This window comes from Colobus angolensis, unplaced genomic scaffold, assembly GCF_000951035.1.
Source record: "Colobus angolensis palliatus isolate OR3802 unplaced genomic scaffold, Cang.pa_1.0 Scaffold402, whole genome shotgun sequence".
NCBI classification, from domain to species: domain Eukaryota; kingdom Metazoa; phylum Chordata; class Mammalia; order Primates; family Cercopithecidae; genus Colobus; species Colobus angolensis.
In genome coordinates this window covers 554,440-576,699 of record NW_012117400.1, presented here as the reverse complement: position 1 = coordinate 576,699, position 22,260 = coordinate 554,440, and the positions used below count along the sequence as shown (strand labels likewise).

Here is a 22,260-nt window from a genome sequence, read left to right as displayed (position 1 = left end):
TGGGCTGGGCCAGGGCGGAGCGGCCGATGGAGAGCAGATCTGAGCACCCAGCCACCTTTACGCCACCACCCAGCTGCCCAGGAGCCCAGGAGCCCAGCCAGGTAAGGGGCTACACAGGCCCGCCCCCGTGCCCAGTCCCCAGCCCTCGGATGGCCTCTCAGCCTCGGTTGGGGCAGGGGAGTTCTGCGTGTTTGCCTGGGGCGCCCACTCCCAAACCCGGGACTCATGGGCTGCCTGGGGGATCCTGGGTTCTGTGCATCCATCTGTCTGACTGGCCCTCTCAATTTTCCCTGCCCAGGACTGACCATACTCCCACCGCACACGTGCACACACACAAACAGGCACCCACTGTGCTAGCATCTCTGTAAGGGCTCCAGTTCAGAGACCTGGGTCATTGGGCTGGCCCCTCGGGCAGAGGCTGAGTCTGCCCATCTCCTCCAGGCCCTCAGAACACCTGCCCTGGCCCCACCATGCTCATGACGTTCACCACTTCCGGTAAGGCTTGCCCCCGCCATGAGCCCAGTGGGCAGAGTGGCTTTGACGATTCAGGGAAGCCCCACTTTCTAAAGACCTCCTTCACCCTCACCTCTGGATGCGCCTCTCCAGGCTGCCAACGAGCGGGGAGGGGGGCATAGCCCCACTTCCCTGACAGGCCTGGGGCTGGGGCTGCCCTTCCTTATGGACTGCATGAGCCTGGGGTGTGTATCCCCCATAACATGGCTTTCCTGGAGTCCCCTCTGCTAGGAGCCAGCAAGGGGGTGTCCAGATGGGGACATGGGAGGGAGGCCTGAGTCCCCCTGCACAGCACCCTCTCTAACCAGGCCTTCTTCCTGACCCCTGCCCAGCTGTGCTTGGGCACCTCTCCCTGCCCAGCAACAGCAGCCAGGAAAGGCCACCGGACACCCGGGACCCGCTGCTGGCCCAGGCGGAGCTGGCGCTGCTCTCCATAGTCTTTGTGGCCGTGACCCTGAGCAATGGCCTGGTGCTGGCGGCCCTAGCTCGGCGGGGCCGGCGGGGCCACTGGGCACCCATACACGTCTTCATCGGCCACTTGTGCCTGGCTGACCTGGCCGTGGCTCTGTTCCAAGTGCTGCCCCAGCTGGCCTGGAAGGCCACCGACCGCTTCCGTGGGCCAGATGCCCTGTGTCGGGCCGTGAAGTATCTGCAGATGGTGGGCATGTATGCCTCCTCCTACATGATCCTGGCCATGACGCTGGACCGCCACCGCGCCATCTGCCGTCCCATGCTGGCGTATCGCCATGGAGGTGGGGCTCACTGGAACCGGCCGGTACTGGTGGCTTGGGCCTTCTCACTCCTTCTCAGCCTGCCCCAGCTCTTCATCTTTGCCCAGCGCAACGTGGGAGGTGGCAGCGGGGTCACTGACTGCTGGGCCAGCTTTGTGGAGCCCTGGGGCCGTCGCACCTACGTCACCTGGATCGCCCTGATGGTGTTTGTGGCACCTACCCTGGGTATCGCTGCCTGCCAGGTGCTCATCTTCCGGGAGATTCACACCAGTCTGGTGCCAGGGCCGTCAGAGAGGCCTGGGGGGCGCCGCAGGGGACGCCGGACAGGCAACCCCAGTGAGGGAGCCTGCGTGTCAGCAGCTGTGGCCAAGACTGTGAGGATGACGCTGGTGATTGTGGTCGTCTATGTGCTGTGCTGGGCACCCTTCTTCCTGGTGCAGCTATGGGCTGCGTGGGACCCGGAGGCACCTCTGGAAGGTGGGTATAGCCATGGCTAGGGCTGTCGGGGGCCACTCGGGCTTGGCGGCGTGCCCCGGTGCACCACCAGCCATCCTGAGCCCAACCTGGATCCCACTACCTTCACAGGGGCGCCCTTCGTGCTGCTCATGTTGCTGGCCAGCCTCAACAGCTGCACCAACCCCTGGATCTATGCATCCTTCAGCAGCAGCGTCTCCTCAGAGCTGCGAAGCTTGCTCTGCTGTGCCCGGGGGCGCACCCCACCCAGCCTGGGTCCCCAAGATGAGTCCTGCACCACCGCCAGCTCCTCCCTGGCCAAGGACACTTCATCCTGAGGACCTATTGGGTGTCTTGCCTCCAGAGGCTTTGAGAAGCTCAGTTGCCTTCCTGGGGCTGGTCCTGGGGGCCACTGGGAGGGGGACCCATGGAGAATTGGCCAGAGCCTGTGGCCCCGAGGCTGGGACACTGTGTGTCCCTGGATAAGCCGCAGCCCCTGCCTGGGTCTCCACATCCCTAGCTGTATGAGGAGAGCTTCAGGCCCCAGGACTGTGGGGGCCCCTCAGGTCAGCTCACCATGCTGGGTGTGGGAGGGGCTGCAGCAGACGGCTGAGGGGCCTGGGGGTGGCAGGAAAGAGGGAGCAGGTGCCCCCAGGTGAGACAGCGGTCCCAGGGGCCCAAAAAGGAAGGACTGGGCTGGGGCCAGGGGACCTTCCTGTCTCTGCCTTTCTAATTCCTCCTTTCCTCCATCTCTCCTCATTCTCTCCCTAATAAAAGTTGCAGCTCAGCTCATTTTCCACATGGCAAGGGGTCTCTTTGGATCAGGGTAACAGTGGGTGTGGAGGCAGCACACAGCCATACACAGACCCCCCCCACATACCCATATGGTGCAGGCGGCCAAGTCTTCAAAGCTGCAGGACCCCCAGGGAAGCTGTTCTGGCCTCCAGCATCCACCCGCCCACCCCTGAGACAGAGAGCTGGCTCCCATCAGGGAATCAACGCGAGGTCTTTATGAATCACCACCCAGCCCTGCCAGGCATCTGAGCAAGGGTACCTGCCACCCAGCAGCCACTGACCAGCCCTCCACAAAGTCACAGAAGAGGCCTTTCCCCAGCCTCCAAAAGGGGCCTGGGCCAGGGCTGAGAGGCAGGCAGGGTGTGGAGTGGGCATCCCTGCGTGTGCAGCCCCATCCCACCTCTGCACAGGGTGAAGTGCAGGCACCCTGAACTTGCTGGACAGGGTTGGAGAGAAGCAAGAGGGCTGGGGACAGTGGTCGGTCCAGGGGGGTAGCCGCCTGGGGCACACAGCTCCAGTAGCAGCACCTCAGTGTGGCTTGGGGGTCGTGTCCAGGCCCTGGGGGTGGGATGCTGAGGGTGAGGCTGGGGCCCCAGGGCCCCGGGAGAAGCCTTTGTTCCTGCCCAAGCGGCTGCTGGCCGGTGCCTTTGGGCTTCGGGGCCCAGGGCTGGGAGAGGTGGCAGATGCTGGCCCGAGGCCCTGGCGGACAGAGGTCTTTCCCAAGAGCTCCTTAAACACAGAGTCCATGTTCTGTGCCACAGCCTAGTGGAGGGGAAAAAAAGGGAGGGTGATCAGTGAGCTCCCCTGACTGACCCTGCCCAAGACCCACCTGAGTTCCTCCCACTTCCAAAGCAAGTCCTCAGACAACATCCCCAGTCCCTCAGCCTCCAGGTCATTCTCCCCCACTTCGCACCTGGCATCCCTCCTGCCCCTTTTGGTGTCTCTGCCACAGTCTCCTCTGAGGACAGCGATTCCTTGGTTTAGCCCGGAAGTGGGGACCCCTCTCTTCTCGCCCCCACTCTTTCCTTGGCAGAGATCACAGTCCCCCTGCCCGTGGCCTCAGGGACCGCCAGCATGTGGGGAACTCCCAGGTCAGTGTCCTCCCATGGCATCTCCCGGCTGCTCTGTCCCTGGCTCCCGCTCCTGCGTGTCTACCCAACCCTCCCTGGGCTCCCTAAGCCTGGGGGCTTGGCCACACCTGGGACACCCACATGTTCTCAGGTCTCTCCTCCTTGGGCTTAGCAACTTTCCCTGGGCTTCCACGTTCAGCCCAACAGTGTTCACAGGTCCCATGGCACAGAGCATGGAGCAGGGTTCCCCAGGTTGTGCGCTTGCCAGGACCACATCTTGAGCCTGCGCTCTGCTCCTTCGAGAGCCACTGCTGCCCCACCCCAGTCCCCAACCAGCCACTCCCTCCTGCCTCCCTGCTATCTGTCCCTTTCATCCTCCCTGGCATGCCAGGCGCCTGCCATGGCACCGCCTGTTACCTAGCCCAGCTACAGATGCCAGCCTTGAAATCTACCCTGGAGTCCTTTGCCTCTACCAGGTAAATAGCCTTAACTCAGCCCTGCCACTCCCTGCTCTGAATGAATCCCAATGTGCAAGCCCCAGGCTCTAGCCAGGCCAGGTGTCTTCTGTCCCTCTCATCCCTGCCTCTGTGGCCATCCCTCTCCATCCCCACTCGCCCTCACATCTTTGCCTTCCTGCCCTCCATGGGGTCTGCCTTGGGCCTGTGTGTCTGGAGGCAGGTTCCCCTGAGCTAAGGCCAGGGAGGGCAAGGACTGGAACCTCAAGGAGGGAGGAGTTTAGCTCCCAACGGAAGGCAGAGATCCCCCCAGGACAGATGTCCCTCACCTGCCACATACCCACTCTCACCTTATCCACCTCCACGTGTTGCTCTGGGGAGGCTGGGACCAAGCAGCGTCGTCTGTGTCCAGAGAGTCCCACGGCCTCGGGTGAGATGCATGGCTCTGGCCTGCAGGACAGACGGGGAGCCTGGTCGGGGCTCTGGGAAGTCCCTGAGCTAACTGGGCAGTGGCTCCTCCCATCCTGGGGTGTGGTCAAGGAAAGGAGGCTGGCCCAGTGGTCCCCAAGCTCCTCTAGAGCCTCTTTCCCTGTCACAAGCTGGGTCACTCTGTCACGTCCTCATCTACCAACTCCTCCCACTCCCACGGGGACAAAGCCTGACCCCAGTCCCCTCTGGCCTAGAACAGCACATGTGGGCCCCCCTGAGCCCTGTCTTCTTGCTCACCGGTGAACCAGCTCTGATGCCAGGAGGCCCTCGGGACTGCTCCCAGACTCCCCTGCAGCCTGCGGCCCTGCGCCCACCACCTGCTTCTCTGCCCTGTGGTGGGAAGCACCAGCCTGTTTTTAGTGCTCCTTCCCTGCACGGGGTCCAGGGCCAGCAGCCTCTGTGCCAGTCAGAAGTAGTCAGACAGGCTCCATTCTCTGGCCTAGCCCAGAACTTCAGAATCCAACTTGGGGTCAGGGGAGGGCTGGATGAAGGGGAGGTGCGGAGACTCCAGGAGCCCTGGGGCCTGAGGACGCAGCTCACTTACCCCTCAGGCAGTGTGATATACTTGTGGGGGATGAGGACGCAGCTCACTCACCCCTCGGGCAGTGTGATATACTTGTGGGGGATGAGGCCCCGCACACCGTTGCGCTCCCCCCGCCACCAGTCGCTCGAGGCCCTCTCGTGCAGCCGCAGTACATCCCCCCGCTGGAAGCTCAGCTCCTGGGCCGTTCGGCCCGTGTAGGCAAAGCAGGCCACAGCCTCCATGACCCCCTCCAGGTCTGGGGAGGAGAGGGGGTCCAAGCTGTGGGGGGAGGCGGGTGTGAACCCTAGGACAGGGACAGGGTGGGGCTCTCTGCCCATTGCCCTCACCATCCTCCTGGGCAAGCATCTCAGCTTCCAGCTCCGGCTCGTTGTCCGCCCCCAGGCTCTCCAGCTGGGCGTCCCTGAGGTTCAGGGCAGAGCAAGGTGGATGAGGGGGGCTCTTCTCCAGTGGACCCCCCATCCCCTCTGCAGCACCAAGAGTGTACCCCAGGCAGCCGGCGGAAGGCGGTGCCATGCACTTCTCGTAGACGGGGCCAGGCAGCGAGGTCAGGGGCGGGAAGACCCGATCTGGCTGCAGTATGAGTGTTTGCACCAACTGGTTCACCCGGCCCTGCAGCGCCACCGGGTCCTGCCCAGCGGGCACCGGTAGCAGCGTGGGCCCAAAGCACACGGCCAGGTTGTAGGGGTCCATCATGTTCTCATCGCTGTACTGGGCCAGGCTGGGGGGACACACACATCACAAGCAGAGAGCCCGCACCCCGAGTCCCCTCGTCCCTTCGACCCCTGGCCCCCACCCCAGCACTTGCCCCACAGCACTCACTGGTTGAGGAAGGTGAAGAGGTAGCGCAGAACCACCAGCACTGGCGCGGGCAGCCGCCATAGCAGGCGGCTCACGTGCTCCACCCTCTCTGCCGCGGCCTCCAGCTCTGTGGCCAAAACCGCCCAGAGAGAGCCGAGTGAGTGGGGCTGCCCTAGCAGGTGCCCTACCCCCACCGGCCTCAGGCCCCGGCCTCACCCGAAGAAGCCAGCAGCTCGCTGAACAGGTCTGGGGGGAAGAGTGGGGGCTCCAGGCTCCGGAAGTAGAGCTTCAGCACCCCGGCCACCGAGTCCAGATCGTGGGCAGTGCAGCCCTCCACCAGTGGGTCCTCTCCTGCAGACAGGCGAGTGGTGCGGTGGGGGGAGAAAGCTGGTAACGTCTGCCCGAGCCCCCAGCCCTGCCCGCCCTGCCCGTCCCCACCTCTCTCGAAGGCATCACGGATCTCTGAGACCCGGAGCTGGGCACCCGACACCCGGAAGATGCCTTCGTGCTGCAGGCCTGTGGGAGGACAGCGAGCTGGTGGGCACTGAGCATTTTCCCCAGCCCCTCCAGGATGGCCTCCCATGCCAGGTGCTGGGAGCTGGGTGCTGGGTGCCAGGACAGCGGGAGGGGCTGGGTCCTGCTTACCGTTGAGGTTAATGAAGCGAATGCAGCTCTCCACCACCAGGGGCACAGGCTGGCCTGAGCTCTGGGGACAGAGGGTGTTTACTTCACCATGGACACAGCATGCCCTGTGTTGTCATTCAATTGCTTTTTTTTCTTTTTGTGAGACAAGGTCTCACTCTGTCACCCAGGCTGAAGTGCAGTGGCATGATCTCGGCTCACTGCAGCCTTGACTTCCTGGGCTCAAGTGATACTCCTGCCTCAACCTCCCCAAACGGTGGGATTACAGGCATGAGCCACCGCACCAGGCTGAGTGCTTTTATTTTCTCTCAAGAACACATCATCGTTGTCGGCATTGAGGCCTAGCACACTGTTTGTTAGATCCACTCTTAGGTGTCTGATATCTTTGATGAGGCTTTAGGCAGTGCCTTACATTTTATTCGCAAATTGTTGCTGGAATATAAAAATGCAATTGAATTCTGTACACCGACCTTGAATCAAGTAACATTTAGAAACTCCAGCTGGGTGTGGTGGCTCACGCCTGTAATCCCAGCCCTTTGGGAGACTGAGGCAGGAGGATCACCTGAGGTCAGAAGTTCGAGACCAACCTGACCAACATGGTGAAACCTCACCTCTACTAAAAATATAAAAATTAACCAGGTGTGGTGGTGCACACCTGTAGTCCCAGCTACTTGGGAGGCTGAGGCAGGAGAATCACTGGAACCCCAACAGGTGGGAGGTGAAGGCTGCAGTGAGCTGAGATCGTGCCACTGCACTTCAGCCTGGGCAACAGCACGAGACCCTGTCTCAACAAATAAAAAAAAATAAAATAAAAAAGAAAGAAACTCAAAGTTTTCATTTAAAGAATCTGTTGATTCTTTTGAATGTTCTACACACATAACTACACCACTGAAAATGATGGTATCAGTTCTGATCTTCTGGTATTCTCCATGCCTGGCCCCCTCTGATGCTTTCTTTACTTTTCTCTTTTCTTTTTTCTTTCTTTCTTTCCTTTTATTTCCCTGTATTTCTTTCTTTCTTTGTTTCTTTCCTTTTTTTTTTCCCCCTCCCTCCCTCCCTCTCTCTCTGTTTCTCTCTCTCTCTCTCGGATTACAGGCACGTGCCACCATGCCCGGCTAATTTTTGTATTTTTAGTAGATACGCGATTTCACCGTGTTGCCCAGGCTGGTCTTGAACACCTGGGCTGAAGGGATCTGCCCACCTTGGCCTCCCAAAGAGCCGGGATCACAGGCGTGAGCCACCATGCCTGGCACCCTCTGATAGTTTCTGATCTCAGTATTAGTTTTCTGATCTTTCTTGCTTCCCCTTATTTCACTGTCCAGGACCCCCAGTACCATGCTGGCCAGAAGTTGCAGGGGAGAAGCTCTCAATATCTCGCACCTAAAAATGCTGCTGCCCCAGGTTTTCTATACATTCCCATTACTAGTTAAGGATGCTCCCTTTAATCAGCGGAGGCTACAGGGGAGCCCAATAGCGGCCCGGAGGAGGCCCACCCGGAAAGGGACAGTTGATGACTGAGAGTGGAGGACCCTGGGATCAGGCAGATGCTCTGGTCACTGAGGTGACCCAGGGCTGAAGAAAGACCAGCATGTATAGGTGGGCTGGCATGTGGGGCAAAGCAAGTACCTGGATAAACTTCTCCATGTCTCCCCCAAAGAGTCTCTGGTTATACTGGGAGCTGGGGCGGGGGTGGCGGCTCTTCTGGAATTTTCTCTGTGTGTACTGGGTCCTGCGGTGAACGGGAACTAGCTCTGAGGGGACCGGGCATGGAGAATAGGGTGCCCAACCACCAGCCCAGCCAAGTAGGCCTCTAATTCTCTGAAGTTATTCCACAATCCAGTGCGAAAACTGGGATATTGAGGCCCAGGGAATTGGGCAGCTGAGCTGAGCCCGACGGACAGAAGAGATGGGGGACCATCGCAGGGCCCCAGCTCCTCAGAACACACCAGCCCCTCATGAAGGACTCACCAAGACATCTCCCGCTCCTCCTTGTCACCTGTGGGGTGGGAGAACACTGGTCTGCCTCTCAGGCCAAGGGTCTTCAATGCATCCCAGAGAAAAAGGTGTGGATAAGGGCCAAGGACAGGCAGGAGGGGAGGACCATGGGCTACATAGGATCCTGGGCAGGGGAGAGGCAGGGAAGGGGGCAGCACTGGGCCCACCTCGCTGAAGGGCCTCCTGCAGCTTCTCGTGCTTGGCCTGCAGCTTGGCGAGGATGCTCCGTCCACTCAGATACTCCTGGAGCTTCTAGGCAGCCCCAAGAAGAGCCCAAAAGGTTAGCCCTGGCTTGAGCCCCTCCCTCTGCCCCAGCCACGCCCCCACGGGTCCCACCCACCAGCCCAGCCCTCCCCACCGTGAGGTAGAAGGTTTCGGTCTCCTGTTGCTGGCCACGCCTCCGGCCTGCCTGCCGGCTGCCTGGGTCTGAGCTGGTGGACTTGAGGGACTCGGTGGAGGGGCTGGTCTGGAAGGAGTCGAGCACATCCCCGTCATCCGAGGCCACCACCTCCAGCAGGGCCTGCAGTGTTGCCTTCAGTGTCTTGTTCACCTGCAGAGGAGACGGCACAGGGTGGTAAGAGATAGGGGACAGGGATGGAGACAGGAAGTCCAAGTCAGAAGGAAGGAACCAGAGGGAGGCGGGCAGGCAGGGCAGCCACTTCCAACAGCAGGCTGTACAGGCTCCAGGTCCCTGTCTCCCTCTAACCCCCAGTGGGCTGCCCAGACCTCCTCCGTCTCGATGGTCTGTCGGTCCAGGCGGCTCTGGATGTTCTGGGCTCTGGGCACAATCTCGTCCTGCAGCTCCATTTCAACGCAGATCTCAGCCACCTGCAGAGGGTGGCGGCCAGGGGGCTGAGGGCTGTGCTTGGGCAGTAGGTGCCAAGATTCCCGGGGCATAACGGAAGCAAGCACCCTTTTGTGGCCTGGCGGCCAGACACAGGACCACCAGCCCAGACGCTCAGCTGAAGAATGGCAGAAGTGAACACATGCGTCCAAACCAAGACTTGTCCACAGAGGTGCATGGCAGCACCACTCATCCAACAGACGGATGGCTAAACTCAGCGCCGTCTACCCACAGAATGGAAAAGGATTCAGCCAGGAGAAGGAATGAATCCACTTATGTAAAGTGTTCAGCCAGGCAAATTCATAGAGACAGGAAGCAGAGGAGTGGGTGCCAGGGGCTGGAGAGGGGAACAGGGAGGAGTAGTGGCTAATGGCTCCTTTAGGGGGTGACAAAAATGTTCTGGAAGTAGATGGTGATGGCTGCACAACTCTAAATATACTAAAAACCACTGAACTGTACACTTTACAACGGTGAATTTTATGGTATATGAATCATACCTTAATAAAACTCTTATTTAAAACAGAATGGTGGCCCGGCGCAGTGGCACACGCCTGTAATCCTAGCACTTTGGGAGGCTGAGGTGGATGGATTATCTGAGGTCAGGAGTTCGAGACCAGCCTGGCCAACATAGTGAAACCCTGTATCTGCTAAAAATACAAAAAACTAACTGGGCATGGTGGTGTGCATCTGTAGTCCCAGCACTTTGGGAGGCCGAGGCAGGCAGATCACAAGGTCAGGAGTTCAAGACCAGCATGATCAGCATGGTGAAACCCCGTCTCTATTAAAGAAATACAAAAATTAGCCAGGCATGGTGGCGCGTGCCTGTACTACTTGGGAGGCTGAGGCAGGAGAATCGTTTGAACCTGGGAGGCAGAGGTTGCAGTGAGCCGAGATGGCGCCATTGCACTCCAGCCTGGGTGACAGAGTGAGACTCCATCTCAAAATAAAATAAAATAGAATAGAATGGTAAGGAAGACTGGGGTCTGAGACAGAACAGGGAGGGCCCAGCCCCACTTCTTCTAGGGAAAGGAGTAGACAGAAAAACTGCTCACTCTAACTGGGCAGACATAAATTTTTGTGTGGCGAGATGAGAGCAGCTTGCGTCACGGGCAGAGTGGGAGCCAATACTTTACGAAGGAAGGAATTACTCTTTTAAGCATGTAAACATCCAGAAAGTTGACATTACAGTTAAAATTGAAAGTGAGGACTCATCTGTGGCTAAACACTTGCCCTGCTCTCCATCTCCACTAAGCCCCACCTTACAGGACTGCAGGAAGGTGCAAGTCATAGAGAAGAAAGTAAGGCCATTTTGAGATGGGCTCTGACATGGCTGACCCTTGAGGACATGGGACTCAGTGAAAGGAGCCAGTCACAGAAAGGCCCGCACTGTAGGATTCCACTCCTGTGAGGGGCCTCAAAGGAGAGCCGTGAACTCTGTAGATGGACAGTGGAAGGGTGGGTGCCAGGGGCTGGGGGGTGGGGAGTTGGGGTTGAACGGGCCAGAGCTTCAGTTTGGGAAGATGAACAAGTTCTGCGGCCGGATGGTGGTGATGGCTGCACAGCACCGTGAATGTGCTTGTGCCCCTGGGCCGCACACTTAAAGATGGTGAACGTGGTATGTTTTATGCTATGTGTATTTTGCCACACATTTTTTTAAAAGTCCATCTAGGCTGGACTGGCTCACACCTGCAATCCCAGCACTTTGGGAGGCTGAGGCGGGTGGATCACTTGAGCCCAGGAGTTCAAGACCAGCCTTGACAATATGGTAAAATCCTGACTCTACCAAAAATACAAAAATTAGCCCGTCTCATAACCCGGTCTCAAAATAAATAAATAAATAGATTAAAATTTAAAAATAAAATAATTGTTTCTAAAGTACAAATCTTAGCCACACATGGTGGCATGCACCTATAGTCCCAGCTACTTGGGAGTCTCAGGCAGGAGGATGACTTGAGCCCAGGAGGTGGAGGCTGCAGTGAGCTATGATCACACCACTGCACTCCAGCCTGTACAACAGAGCCAGACCCTCTCTCTAGAGAAAAAATAAATCTATCCATACCCTAGGGAACACTGAAATTTGATCCCTCCCTTAAACTCACATGATGAGCAGAAAACTAATGATTTGCTCTCTGGAAAGGATATAGCAGGGATTTTGGACTCAGGGTCCTATCAGCCCAGTCTCAGTGCTGTCCTGCTGAACACGGGAAATGTCCCAGAGCATCAACATCAGGCAAGACCACTCTGCGATCACGTCTGAGTGAGGACAAAATCAAGAACTTCTTCCAAGCCACAAAATCATGCCTCCATCCTGGTTAATGTAAGTGACTATGACTTCCTCGCATCACTTCAGGTTCCACCCCTGTCTCCTTCTAGATAAGATGAATCAAGACATCCAATCATACATCATACAATTACTCTGCTTCCAGAAGGCAACTAATCCAGGACCAAGCCCCACTTACCTGGGCCCTCCCCACAGATCCCCTAAGGCAAGCCCAAGTCCTCTACCACCCTTCCACCACCCTCTCACTGAGAGGCCCCAGATTCCCCACGGAGCAGGGTTCCTCCAGCAATGGAGATTACAGGACTGTTCCTGCTAGGCTTTGGCTGGAGGGTGTGGAACTGAAACCAGGTAGTTCCAAGGAAATCCACACAGCAGAGTGAGCTCCCAGCCCTCTCGCCCCGTCTCCTCCCTAGACAGGGTCAGAAGAGTTTCTACTGGGGAAACTGGCTAAGCCAGGAGGAAACACCACAGACATCCACATTTGTGGGGTATGTGTTCAGGCCTCTTCTTAAATATGAACTGACGGCCAAGAATCACCAAATAGACACGATCAGCAGAAAACTAACGATTTGCTCTCTGGAAAGGATATAGCAGGGATTTTGGACTCAGGGACAAAAGCAAGAAAATAGAGCAGGTGCAGGAACAGGAGAAAACAAAAAACATTTCAGGCGGGGCATGGTGGCTCACGCCTGTAATCCCAGCACTTTGGGAGGCTGAGGCAAGCAGATCACCTGAAGTCAGGAGTTCGAGACAAGCCTGGCCAACATGGTGAAACCCTGTCTCTACTAAAAAATAAAAATAAAAGGGTCGGGCATGGTGGCCCACGCCTGTAATCCCAGCACTTTGTGAGGCTGAGGCGGGCGGATCACCTGAGATCAGGAGTTTGAGACCAGCCTGGCCAACATAGTGAAACCCCGTCTCTACTAAAAATACAAAAATCAGCCAGGCGTGGTGGTACACATCTGTGGTCCCAGCTACTTGGGAGGCTGAGGCAGGAGAATTGCTTGAACCTGGGAGGCGGAGGTTGCAGTGAGCCGAGATTGCGCCACAGCACTGTAGCCTGGGTGTCAGAGAAAGACTCTGTCTCAAAAAAGTTTTTTTAATTTAATTTAAAAAATTAAAAAATTAGCCCGGTGTGGTATCTGGTGCCTGTAATTCCAGCTAATTGGGAGGCTGAGGCAGGAGAATCACTTGAACCTAGGAGGTGAAGGTTGCAGTGGGCCAAGATCGTGCCACTGCACTCTAGCCTGGGCGACAAGAGGGAAACTTCGTCTCAAAAAAAATAAATAAATAAAAGTTTCAGAAAGATTCAAGAAGTACTGTATTCATGAAATAAGAATAAAGGGTTGGCCGGGCACAGTGGCACACCTGTAATCCCAGCACTTTGGGAGGCCGAGGCAGGCCAATTGTTTGAGCCCAGGAGTTTGAGACCAACCTGGGCAACATGGTGAAACTCCCTCGCTATAAAATATAGAAAAATTAGCCTGGCGTGGTAGTGCAAGCCTGTAGTCCCAGCTACTTGGGAAGCTGAGGTGAGAGGACCAGAAGGTTGCATCTGCAGTGAGCTGAGATCACATCACATCACTGCCCTCCAGCCGGGGAGACAGAGTGAGACCCTATCTCAAAAACAAAACAAAACAAAGAATACAGACATTTTCAGATGTGCTAAGTCAGGAAACCCTTGGTGAAGGCATCCACGAAAACAAGGGTATCAAACCAAGAAAGCTGCTGCCGTGGAATCCAGAAACAGAGCACTGGGCAGAAGTGAAGCAGGCCGGACTGGAGGGCTCTGGGGCTCTGAGGGAGGGCACAGAGGAGAAGGTGGACCCCACAGGGTGCCTGGTGTGGAGGACAGTGCGGGGACGAGGTAGCGATCAATTCCTAGCAATGGGTATGTTCTAGCAAACAGCATTCCTGAGGCAAGAGAGTTATAAATTTCAGAAGAAAAGGAAAAATTGTCCAAGGAAGGACATGTGATCCTAATACAGTACATGGCTCAGCTGCCAACAGTACCTGTTGTCATGGTGATTGAAACATTGAATGTTAATTTAGCCAAAAATTCTGGAATAAAGCCACTGGGAGAACAAGATGCAGGGAAGCGTGTGGTGGCTGTGAGAGATGCTAGTTGTCATTGGCCAGTGGAAAATGGCTCCTTGATGCTGGGAGGTGGGTGGCTGTTTCTGGGGGTGGGAGCTGGGAACAGGAGGGGTAGGTTAGGGAGCAGCTGTGTGCCATCAGAAGCCCTGGTGATGCTGGACTCTTTGTAAAGTTCCAAGTCGGCCCACAAGGGGCCCAGTGTAATCCCAGGTCATTGCCAACGCCCATCAGGATAAACTGCTGCAGGAAAAACTAGCTCGAAGAAGAATAAAGAAGCCCAATTCCATCTTACTGTGTGTGTGCTTCATTTCCTCCCAAGTTTGTGTCACGAAATTTAAAAACACAGAGAAACCAGCCTAGAACAATGCATGGGCAGCTACATGGCTGCCTGCTGCACGGTTCAAACAGTTAGTTAGTGTCTTGCCCTCCTTGGCCATTGTGGCAGTGCACCCTTGGAGCGAGGCTGCAAATGGAAGTGGGACAGTTCTCTAGCTGCTGCACTGCCTGAGACCATGGAGAACTTGGATTCCTGAGCAAAGCGTGGGTCACGCCACTCCACTGCCCGCCAGTACAGCGAAGGCCAGAGAATGCCGAGCCCAGCAGGGGGTAACCCTCACCTCATCCCCATCATGGGGGTGGTAGTCAAAGCGCAGCGGGGGACAGAAGATGGTAGCATGCACCTCGAGAACCTTGGCCTTGTCCCCTGGAGGATCCAGGGCCTCCACGGCTTCTTCCAGGCTGCCCAGGCCCTGCACGTGGGAGGCTTGGGTGCGGCTCTCAGCGGCCGTGTAGCTTCGGAGCACCTGCCCCAGGGCCAGGTGGAACCCTGTGTCACAGCACTGAGGAGGAAACAAGGAGATGCTTGGGTGGGTCCTGGAGCCGTAACTTCCCAGCCCCAGGGCACCAGGCACCTTTTCCCACCTGCCCACCAAGGACTCACATCCATGAGGTCCAAGACGTCATGCAGGTAGTAGTTACTGACAGCGGCGTTGACGCTGGCCAGGCTAAGCAGGTACTCGTTGCGCGCCTTTGTGCACTTGAGTTTGTGCTCCATAAACTTGGCCTGCCGCTACTCAAGACAATGCAAGTGTGCCAGGGTCACGCACGTGGCCAGCCCCTATCTCTGGCCTTTCATGTAATGCCCATCGCCACCCCTCTCGCTGTGGACAACTACACTGGAACTGGTGAAGCCCAGAAGTCCTGCTGCCTTCCCCACACCACAGCCCAATGCCAGGAGGTGACTTGACTCCCCGGCTATTCACGTGCCAGTGCTGGCGCCGCCTGCTGTGCTTCCGCCACTTGCCTTGGTTCGAGCCACAGCATTCCCCACAGAGGTGGGGGGTGACACAGAACTATTCACAGATACCTGATGAGTGGAAGATGCACGCGTGGCACCTCACCATGGAGGGTGTACGAGAAACCCAGCTTGGAGCCAGCACACAGGTGCACAGCTGGAAGTGGCCACAGGCCTCTGCAGGGGCCAGGGCTGAGGGGCAACGAGCACCCCAAGAGGTAGGGATAGATCATCGAGGGCCATGAGACAGAACCTGGTGGCAACTGGGTTCTAAAGCTGGCACTCTATTTTTTTTTTTGAGACACAGTTTCACTCTGTCGCCCAGGCTGGAGTACAGTGGCATGATCTTAGATCACTGCAACCTCCGCCTCCAGTGTTCAAGTTATTCTCCTGCCTCAACCTCCCGAGTAGCTGGGATTACAGGCACCCGCCATCATGCCTGGCTAATTTTTGTATTTTTAGTAGAGATGGGGTTTCACCATGTTGGCCAGGCTGGTCTTGAACTCATGACCTCAGGTGATCCACTCACCTCGGCCTCCCAAAGTGCTGGGATTACCGGCGTGAGCCACCGTGCCCGGCTAAAGTTGGCACTTTAACCACAGCAGCCAGGGAGACCTTCCCCCAACACAGCCAAACTCTGTCATTTCCCCTAAGAACACCTGAGATGCCCGACTCCCTCCTCTGCTCCCAGAGTCCCAGAGACCATCACTCTCAGCCCTGCACAGCCTGGCAGCTCCATCTAGGCATTTCCCAACCTCCCCACTCTCTCTACTGGGCTCACCTCGAACGCCCTTTCTCCATGCGTGTCATCCCATCGCCCACCATAAGTGTCTTCTCGCCCCTTTCAAACCTTATGGAATGGCTGGCAGAACAGCAGAGCTGCAGGAGCCCTGCTCAGAGCTTGCAGAGGCTGCGTGGGGCTGTCCAGGACCGGGTGACTATTTTCCCCGCTCTCTCAGGCCCTGGGAGCCTTCCGTATGGAATCCCTGGAACCTGATGGCACTGTCCTGCCACTCCCGCCCTCCCCTGCACCCAGCCCTGGCTTCCCCCTCAGCACAGCAGGTCCTAGTCAGGGCCCATGCCCCATAGGCCTGCATCCGAGGTGCCCCCCAGGCCCACCTTCTCCACCAGCCGCCCTCCCTTCTTGAGGGAGCTCTTGCGGAGGGGCCCTGCCTCAGTGGCAGCAGCAGTGGTGGTGGGGACACTCCGGCCTGCCCGTTTCTCCTCCTGCCGCTCGGCCTCCCGGAGCTTGGCCTCGGCATTCACGCTCTCCATGTGATATGCCTGGTACGTCTTCTTGGCCTGCAAGGAGACGCAAAGCAAGGTAGTGCTGCTGAAGGCCACGGCCGGGCCAGCCCCAACCCTCCATCCCTGCCCCTCTGGAACTTGGACCTCAGAGCTGGGCAGTCCCATGTGAGCACTTAGCCTAATGCCCTGTGCCTAGGGAGAGAGGGCCTGTGCCCCTAGGTGCGTGCTTCTCCCTGAGCCTGGCTTGGGGAGATGTGATGGTGTGGGGATGTTCTTCCCCAGCTGTGAGTGGCATTTCTCCCTGGGCCATTGGGGCAGGCCCCTCCCCAGCCCTTTCCTCACCGTCTGCAGCTCTGAGACCACCTCCAGGAGCTCGTCCTGCAGCTGCTGCTCCAGATCCCTGCTCTAGAGGCAGAGGCAGGGGTGAGCACGGCACTGCCCAGAGAGGCCCCGCCAGGCACTGGAAGCTCTGCCCAGCTCAAGCCCCATCTGGGAGGCACACAGATTCACTCTGCCTGGTCCCCACCTGGGCTCCAGTGCCCTCCCAGCCTCCTGATCCCAAAGCCTTGAACACTTCCCATGGCCCAGGGTGAGAGCCTCACCTTCTTGACCAGGCGCCCCACGTCCTCCGCAATGTGACTCAGGCGCTGGGCCAGGGGCCCGGCCAGCACCTCGCTCAGGGCCGCGCTTTCCCGGCTCTGCTGCCGCGTATGCTGCAGCAGCACTGCCCAGCAGTGCAAGGGCGACAGGAGTGATGGCTCCTTCCTGGGGGTAGAGGGGCAGTGAGACCTGCAAGCAGACCCTGCCGTGGCCCCCCTGCCAGCACATCACCTACCGGAAGCTTTGGTGCTCCCGGCTGCTACCCAGGCGGCCTCCACGGCTGGAGAAGCGCTCGGCCAGCTTTTCCAGGCCCCGGGAGTACTCCAGCTCCACCTCAGCGCGGCGCCGCATGAACTCTGCCAGTTCCTGCAGCAGCTCCCGCCGCAGCTCACCCTGCAGCTCCAGGCAGCGCAGCTGCTCGCTCAGCTGCCAGCGCATCTCTGTGGGGGGAACCACGGCTCAGGCCTGGCCAGCGCGCCCTGCCTGGGTCAGCCAGGCCAGTGTGGGGTGGGAGAGGCAAAGACACACAGACCCCAGTCCCGTCTGCTCTGAGGGCTCCTTTGGACCCAGCCTAGGTTGAAGGCAGGAGCTAAGAGGGGAGGAAAGAGGCTAGGCCCCTGCAGGCAGATCTGGCCTCAGCTGTCCAGCCCACCTCTGTGCCACCCGGTTGAGGGGGAAAGAGAAGGGTGTCCCAGAGAGAGGGGAGAGCCGCACAAAGGCCCAGAGTAAGAGGGAGCAAGGCCGCCCTGGGAAGGGTGAAGCCATTCACGGTGGGTGGAACACAAGGCTGCCCAGCCCTGTCTCACCCCAACGCCAGCCAGGCACCTTTCAGTTTGGCTTCCTGTCTCTCCCTCATTCCTGGAAAGCCACTGAATGGTTTCCCCTGCCACTTCCTTTCCCCCAGTACCCAGGCCCCAGGAGGTGACAGCCTCCCCTGCAAACACACAGATACACAACACACAGATCATAGCGCTGCTCAGGGCAAGCCTGCAGCGATCTCGCAGTCTCAGTGGCTGGGGAACCCCGCCCTCAGGCCCCAGGGGAAAGGACAGTCCACAGTGAGGGCTGGGCACCAAGGAGAGCTGATCCCGCCTTGGAAGTGAAAGGATGGGGCAGGGAGCTAGCCCCTGTCTTCCGTCCCCACTTCCCACTCCCAATCATCCCCCGCCCCACCTGTGCATTCCCTCACCGTGCAGAGTCACACCCAGGGCCCCATACCGCCAGCCTTTTGACACCCTATCACTGGCTTGATTTGGCAACGCTGCTTCCCCTACACAGGCCTGAAGCAAAGAAGTGCCTGTCCAGCAAGTTTAAGCAACCTGCGGAAGACACTTTTGCCACCTCCTGAGTGCCCAGCCAGGCACTGAGGGTCCCAAGTAAATAAGATGCTAGCTCAGCTTCTGGCCAGCAGGCTACCCACCTACTCATCTCCATCCACATCCCCAGGCAGGGACATGAATGGATTTCTTCCTTCAGCAGAATGTTGATTATACACCCATTCTGTGGCAGGCACGTTTTAAATACAGAGGCGAAAAGGGTTGACCAAGTGTCTGCCCTCTTGGAGCTGGGATTGGAATGGGGCACGGACACACACCAGAATGTGCAGGAGTGATGGCTGCTGAGAAGATGAACACACAAAGCAAGATCAGAGCCGGGGGTAGGTGGGGACAGGGAGGACCTCTTTTTAAAGGAGGGTGGTCAAGAACAAGCTGCATCGTTGGAGCAGCAGGCTGCAGCTGGCTGTGTGGGGGCAGTAGGGGGAGTCCGAGAGACCGGCAGGGACAGATGGCACAGAGCCCGTGCTCTAGGCGGAACTCCCAGCTGGACTCCGAGTGAGAGAGGAGCCACAGTAGCGGGGGAATGTGGTCCAGCTTCGTTTTCAGGGCCCACTCACACTGCCAGGTGGAGCCCAGGTGGCCGCTACTGCACTAGTCCAGGCAAAAGACGGCAGGGATTCAGACCAGGACAAGCGACGGAGGACTCCACTGGGAAGAGCTCAATCCCGTTGGATGTCTGTCCCGCCAGTGACTTCCCAGGGCCTGTTGCATGGGGGCCCTGTGGGTTCGGCCTGCCCAGCATCCTTACCTCCTCCCCGATCTCCACTTGCAGAATGTCCCCTCCCTAGTCTCAGCTCCCCTGACTCCAGGTGCCTCATCCCTGGCGGCATGCGTCACCCACCCCTCCGTCCCTCCACTCCCTGCCCTCACCAGACTATCCAGGTGAGGGACCCAGGAGCCTGATCCTTCCAATTGAATTACTGAACAGGAGAGCACTTCCCACTGGGGGATCAAGCTGGGTAAGTGGAAGCCTGGGGCGGGGGACCTCCCGACAGGGCAGGGCAGAGCCCACGATGCCAAGTGAGACAGATGGAGAGTGTCCTCATCCTATCTGAGGCTGGCCTCCTGTGGTTAACTTGTCAGCTCCAAGGCCAGGTGGGGTGGGCGCTAATGCCATTTGAAATCAGGAGAGTCCTCACTGAATCAGTTTAACGTTTTGTTTTGTTTATTTATTTATTTATTTTGAGACGGGGTCTCGCTCTGCCGCCCAGGCTGGAGTGCAGTGGCCGGGTCTCAGCTCACCGCAAGCTCCGCCTCCCGGGTTCACTCCATTCTCCTGCCTCAGCCTCTCGAGTAAGCTGGGACTACAGGCACCGGCCACCTCGCCCGGCTAGCTTTTTGTAGCTTTTTGTATTTTTTAGTAGAGACGGGGTTTCACTGTGTTAGCCAGGATGGTCTTGATCTCCTGACCTCGTGATCCGCCCGTCTCGGCCTCCCAAAGTGCTGGGATTACAGGCTTGAGCCACCGCGCCCGGCCTTGTTTTGTTTATTTTGTTTTGAGACGGAGGATATTGCCCAGGCTGGAATACAGTGGCGCAATCTCGGCTCCCTGAAACCTCCGCCTCCCGGGTTCAAGCGATTCTCCCACCTCAGCCTCCCGAGTAGCTGGGACTACAGGCATGCACCACCACACCCAGCTAATTTTTGTATTTTTAGTAGAGACAGGGGTTCACCATGTTGGCCAGGCTGGGTCTCAAACTCCTGACCTCAGGTGATCCGCCAGCCTCGGCCTCCCAAAGTGCTGGGATTACAGGCGTGAGCCACCACGCCCAGCCCGGTTTAACATTTTTTGATAGAAGTAAATTTCATTTCATTCCAAGAAAGGTGCGACTGCTCGCCTCACTGGCCCTCTGGAGCCTGTCCTGCCCTGCTTCCCCCAGAGGAATACAATCTCTGGGGACTTATGACAACTGAACAGTGCAGAAGGAACCAGCAGAGGGAACCGCTGCCTTTCTTCATCACTGCCGGCAGTAAAAGCTGACTGGAAGCCATGTCCCAGTCCAGATCCGGGCATGCACACCCGGCTGGTGTTGAGCAGGAAACTTGTGAATTGCAAGTTGATTGCACTGGTGGCTTTCCCGGCAGAGCTTTCAGATCTCAGTTCAGACAAACTCTTCAGCACACCCTGTCCTGGCCTTCCCCCAAACTAGGGCTGGCCCTCTTCCGACCCCTTCTTGGCACACTGCACTTTCCCTCTGTGGTGCTTATTATCATAATGGAAAGTCTATGTCTCCCCCACTAGACCCATGAGCCATGTGAGGGCAGGGTGGGTGCTGACGCCATTTGAAATCGGGAGAGTCCTCATTGAATCACTGTTTTTACTCTGGGTAAAAAGCCAGGGCTGGAGGGGCTGGAGTCGGGGTTCTCTCCTGTACAGCAGTATACTTCCAGGGCCTGGGACAGCACAGATACATAGGAAACATCTGGCAAAAGGAGAGCTGGAATCCACGTCTGCCTGAATTACAGAGCTGGGCCAGGGCCCCACCAGCACTTCCTGTGAGCAAGGCATTTGGTCTCACTTCTGCTGACAAGCAAAACAGAAGAGAAGATGGTCTCCAAAACCACGGCTATGCTGACCTTTGAGAATTTAGGGTATCAAGACAGTGACCCCGTTTTGTAGCACGGTGGGAAGTTTTTCTAGGGTGTGGGATGCAGACCCAGAGCAAGTGAGGAACCCTTAGACAGTCTTGCTCGAAACCCCAACTTTTCAGTGTGAAATCACTGACCCATATTTGCTGATTGAAGTTTTCCAAGTCTTTCAGCTTCATGGCATTTTGGGGAAGCAGGATGGAGATGATTACTTCCATCTGAGCAAGATGATGGTGAGGCTTGGAAAGCTGGCTCACCATGTGTAGTCACCTCAAGCTGGTTCTGGACACAGGCTGCCTTTTCCAAAGGAGGAGGACTGGGGCATACTTTAAAGGGTATAAATTGCTTGCACTGAATAATGATGTTAGAACCTACATCTCTGGGTTGAAAGGCACTTCAAGGGTCATTGTATTCTACGTCCTCTTGTAGTGCTGTGTGCCCACGGGCAAGTCACTGCACCTCTCTGAGCTTGTTTCCGTAATTGGTAAAATGGAGTGATTGAGAGTGACATGGAGGAGCTGCTGGCGCTGAGATGCTGCCTCTTTCCTTTGCAAGAGTTACCATGCCCTGAATAAGATGGGCACAAGCTATTGGCTAAGAATTTGCAAAGCTGATTTGCATGTGATTTGCACATGGGTGTTTATCAGAACCCAAAGAGGTTCAATTTCAGAAGGCTGAGAAGCCAGCCCTGTTAAATCTCTCAACCAAGACTCACTGCGCCAGCTTGACCCAGAGACAGTGGCCCTTGCCTCTGATCCCCCTCAGTGCTAAAGGGGGGCAAAAGGTGCTGAGGCTCCAGGGACTACACGGGGGTTAGGGGCAGGTGATCTCCACCAATCCACTCACCTCAGACTCCCTTACTCACCCCCCACCCCTCAGCCCAATCAAGGTGGTCGACTTCACTGTAGCTAAAATACCGCCTTCTGGGGGGCACGTTGGTACATCCGGCTCCCCTTTACCGGCGGCCACCAGTGTCTACACTGAACCTTGGGTGAGGAGCAGAGACCCAAGGAGGACAGAGACCAAAAGAAGGAAGACAGGAAAGAAGGAAGGGAAGATGGCAGGCGGTTGAGGCCAAATGGGCGTGGGGAGGCAGGCAAGGGGCTCAGGCTCCCTCCTCCACCCCCACTCCAGAGGTCGCTGGGGACAGCATCGGGCCCTGGGTCAGCGCAGGGACGCTTGGGACTCCCTCACGACCTTGGGGTCTCCGCAGGAAACGGACCGGGAGCGCCCGGCGCCCTCTCACCTTTGACTTGCGTCTCATACTCAGCCTGCAGCCCCCGCTCCCGCCGCAGCTTCCCGTGAGCCGCCATGGCGGCCTAGCGGCCGCGCCGTCGAACCCCACTGCTCCCACGCGGCCGTGAGCGGGCCCGGCGCCGGGACTTGGGGGCGCTGCGGCCAGCACCCTGCGCGGGCTCCGCCCAGCCCCGCCCCCAGCGCGGCTCCCGGTGGGGCGGGGCGGCCCAGGGCTGGCACTGCCCGCGA

General features: G+C 57.7%; 2 protein-coding genes across 3 annotated transcripts; one reads left to right on the top strand and one right to left on the bottom strand.

The window, feature by feature from the left end:
- The first annotated feature begins 399 nt into the window (after positions 1-399).
- Positions 400-2,498, top strand: AVPR2 (arginine vasopressin receptor 2). The gene is made up of 3 exons (XM_011955879.1): positions 400-495; positions 846-1,721; positions 1,830-2,498. Exons 1-3 carry the CDS (start codon positions 471-473, stop codon positions 2,033-2,035), a joined length of 1,107 nt encoding a protein of 368 aa, XP_011811269.1. The 5' UTR covers positions 400-470; the 3' UTR covers positions 2,036-2,498.
- Positions 2,499-2,687: 189 nt separating this feature from the next.
- Positions 2,688-22,215, bottom strand: ARHGAP4 (Rho GTPase activating protein 4). Of its 2 annotated transcripts, none has more exons than XM_011955880.1 (22): positions 22,022-22,215; positions 17,085-17,289; positions 16,852-17,014; positions 16,592-16,654; positions 16,121-16,303; positions 14,648-14,776; positions 14,325-14,546; positions 9,212-9,313; positions 8,844-9,035; positions 8,653-8,737; positions 8,459-8,486; positions 8,117-8,219; positions 6,494-6,554; positions 6,287-6,364; positions 6,065-6,199; positions 5,870-5,975; positions 5,535-5,768; positions 5,377-5,450; positions 5,102-5,285; positions 4,744-4,836; positions 4,368-4,467; positions 2,688-3,254 (listed from the first exon to the last, which is right to left on the bottom strand). In XM_011955880.1, exons 1-22 carry the CDS (start codon positions 22,086-22,088, stop codon positions 3,021-3,023), a joined length of 2,841 nt encoding a protein of 946 aa, XP_011811270.1. In that variant the 5' UTR covers positions 22,089-22,215; the 3' UTR covers positions 2,688-3,020. The 2 variants fall into 2 exon arrangements, with proteins under 2 accessions (XP_011811270.1, XP_011811271.1); XM_011955881.1 differs by lacking the exon at positions 22,022-22,215 and adding an exon at positions 17,675-17,802.
- Positions 22,216-22,260: the final 45 nt, after the last annotated feature.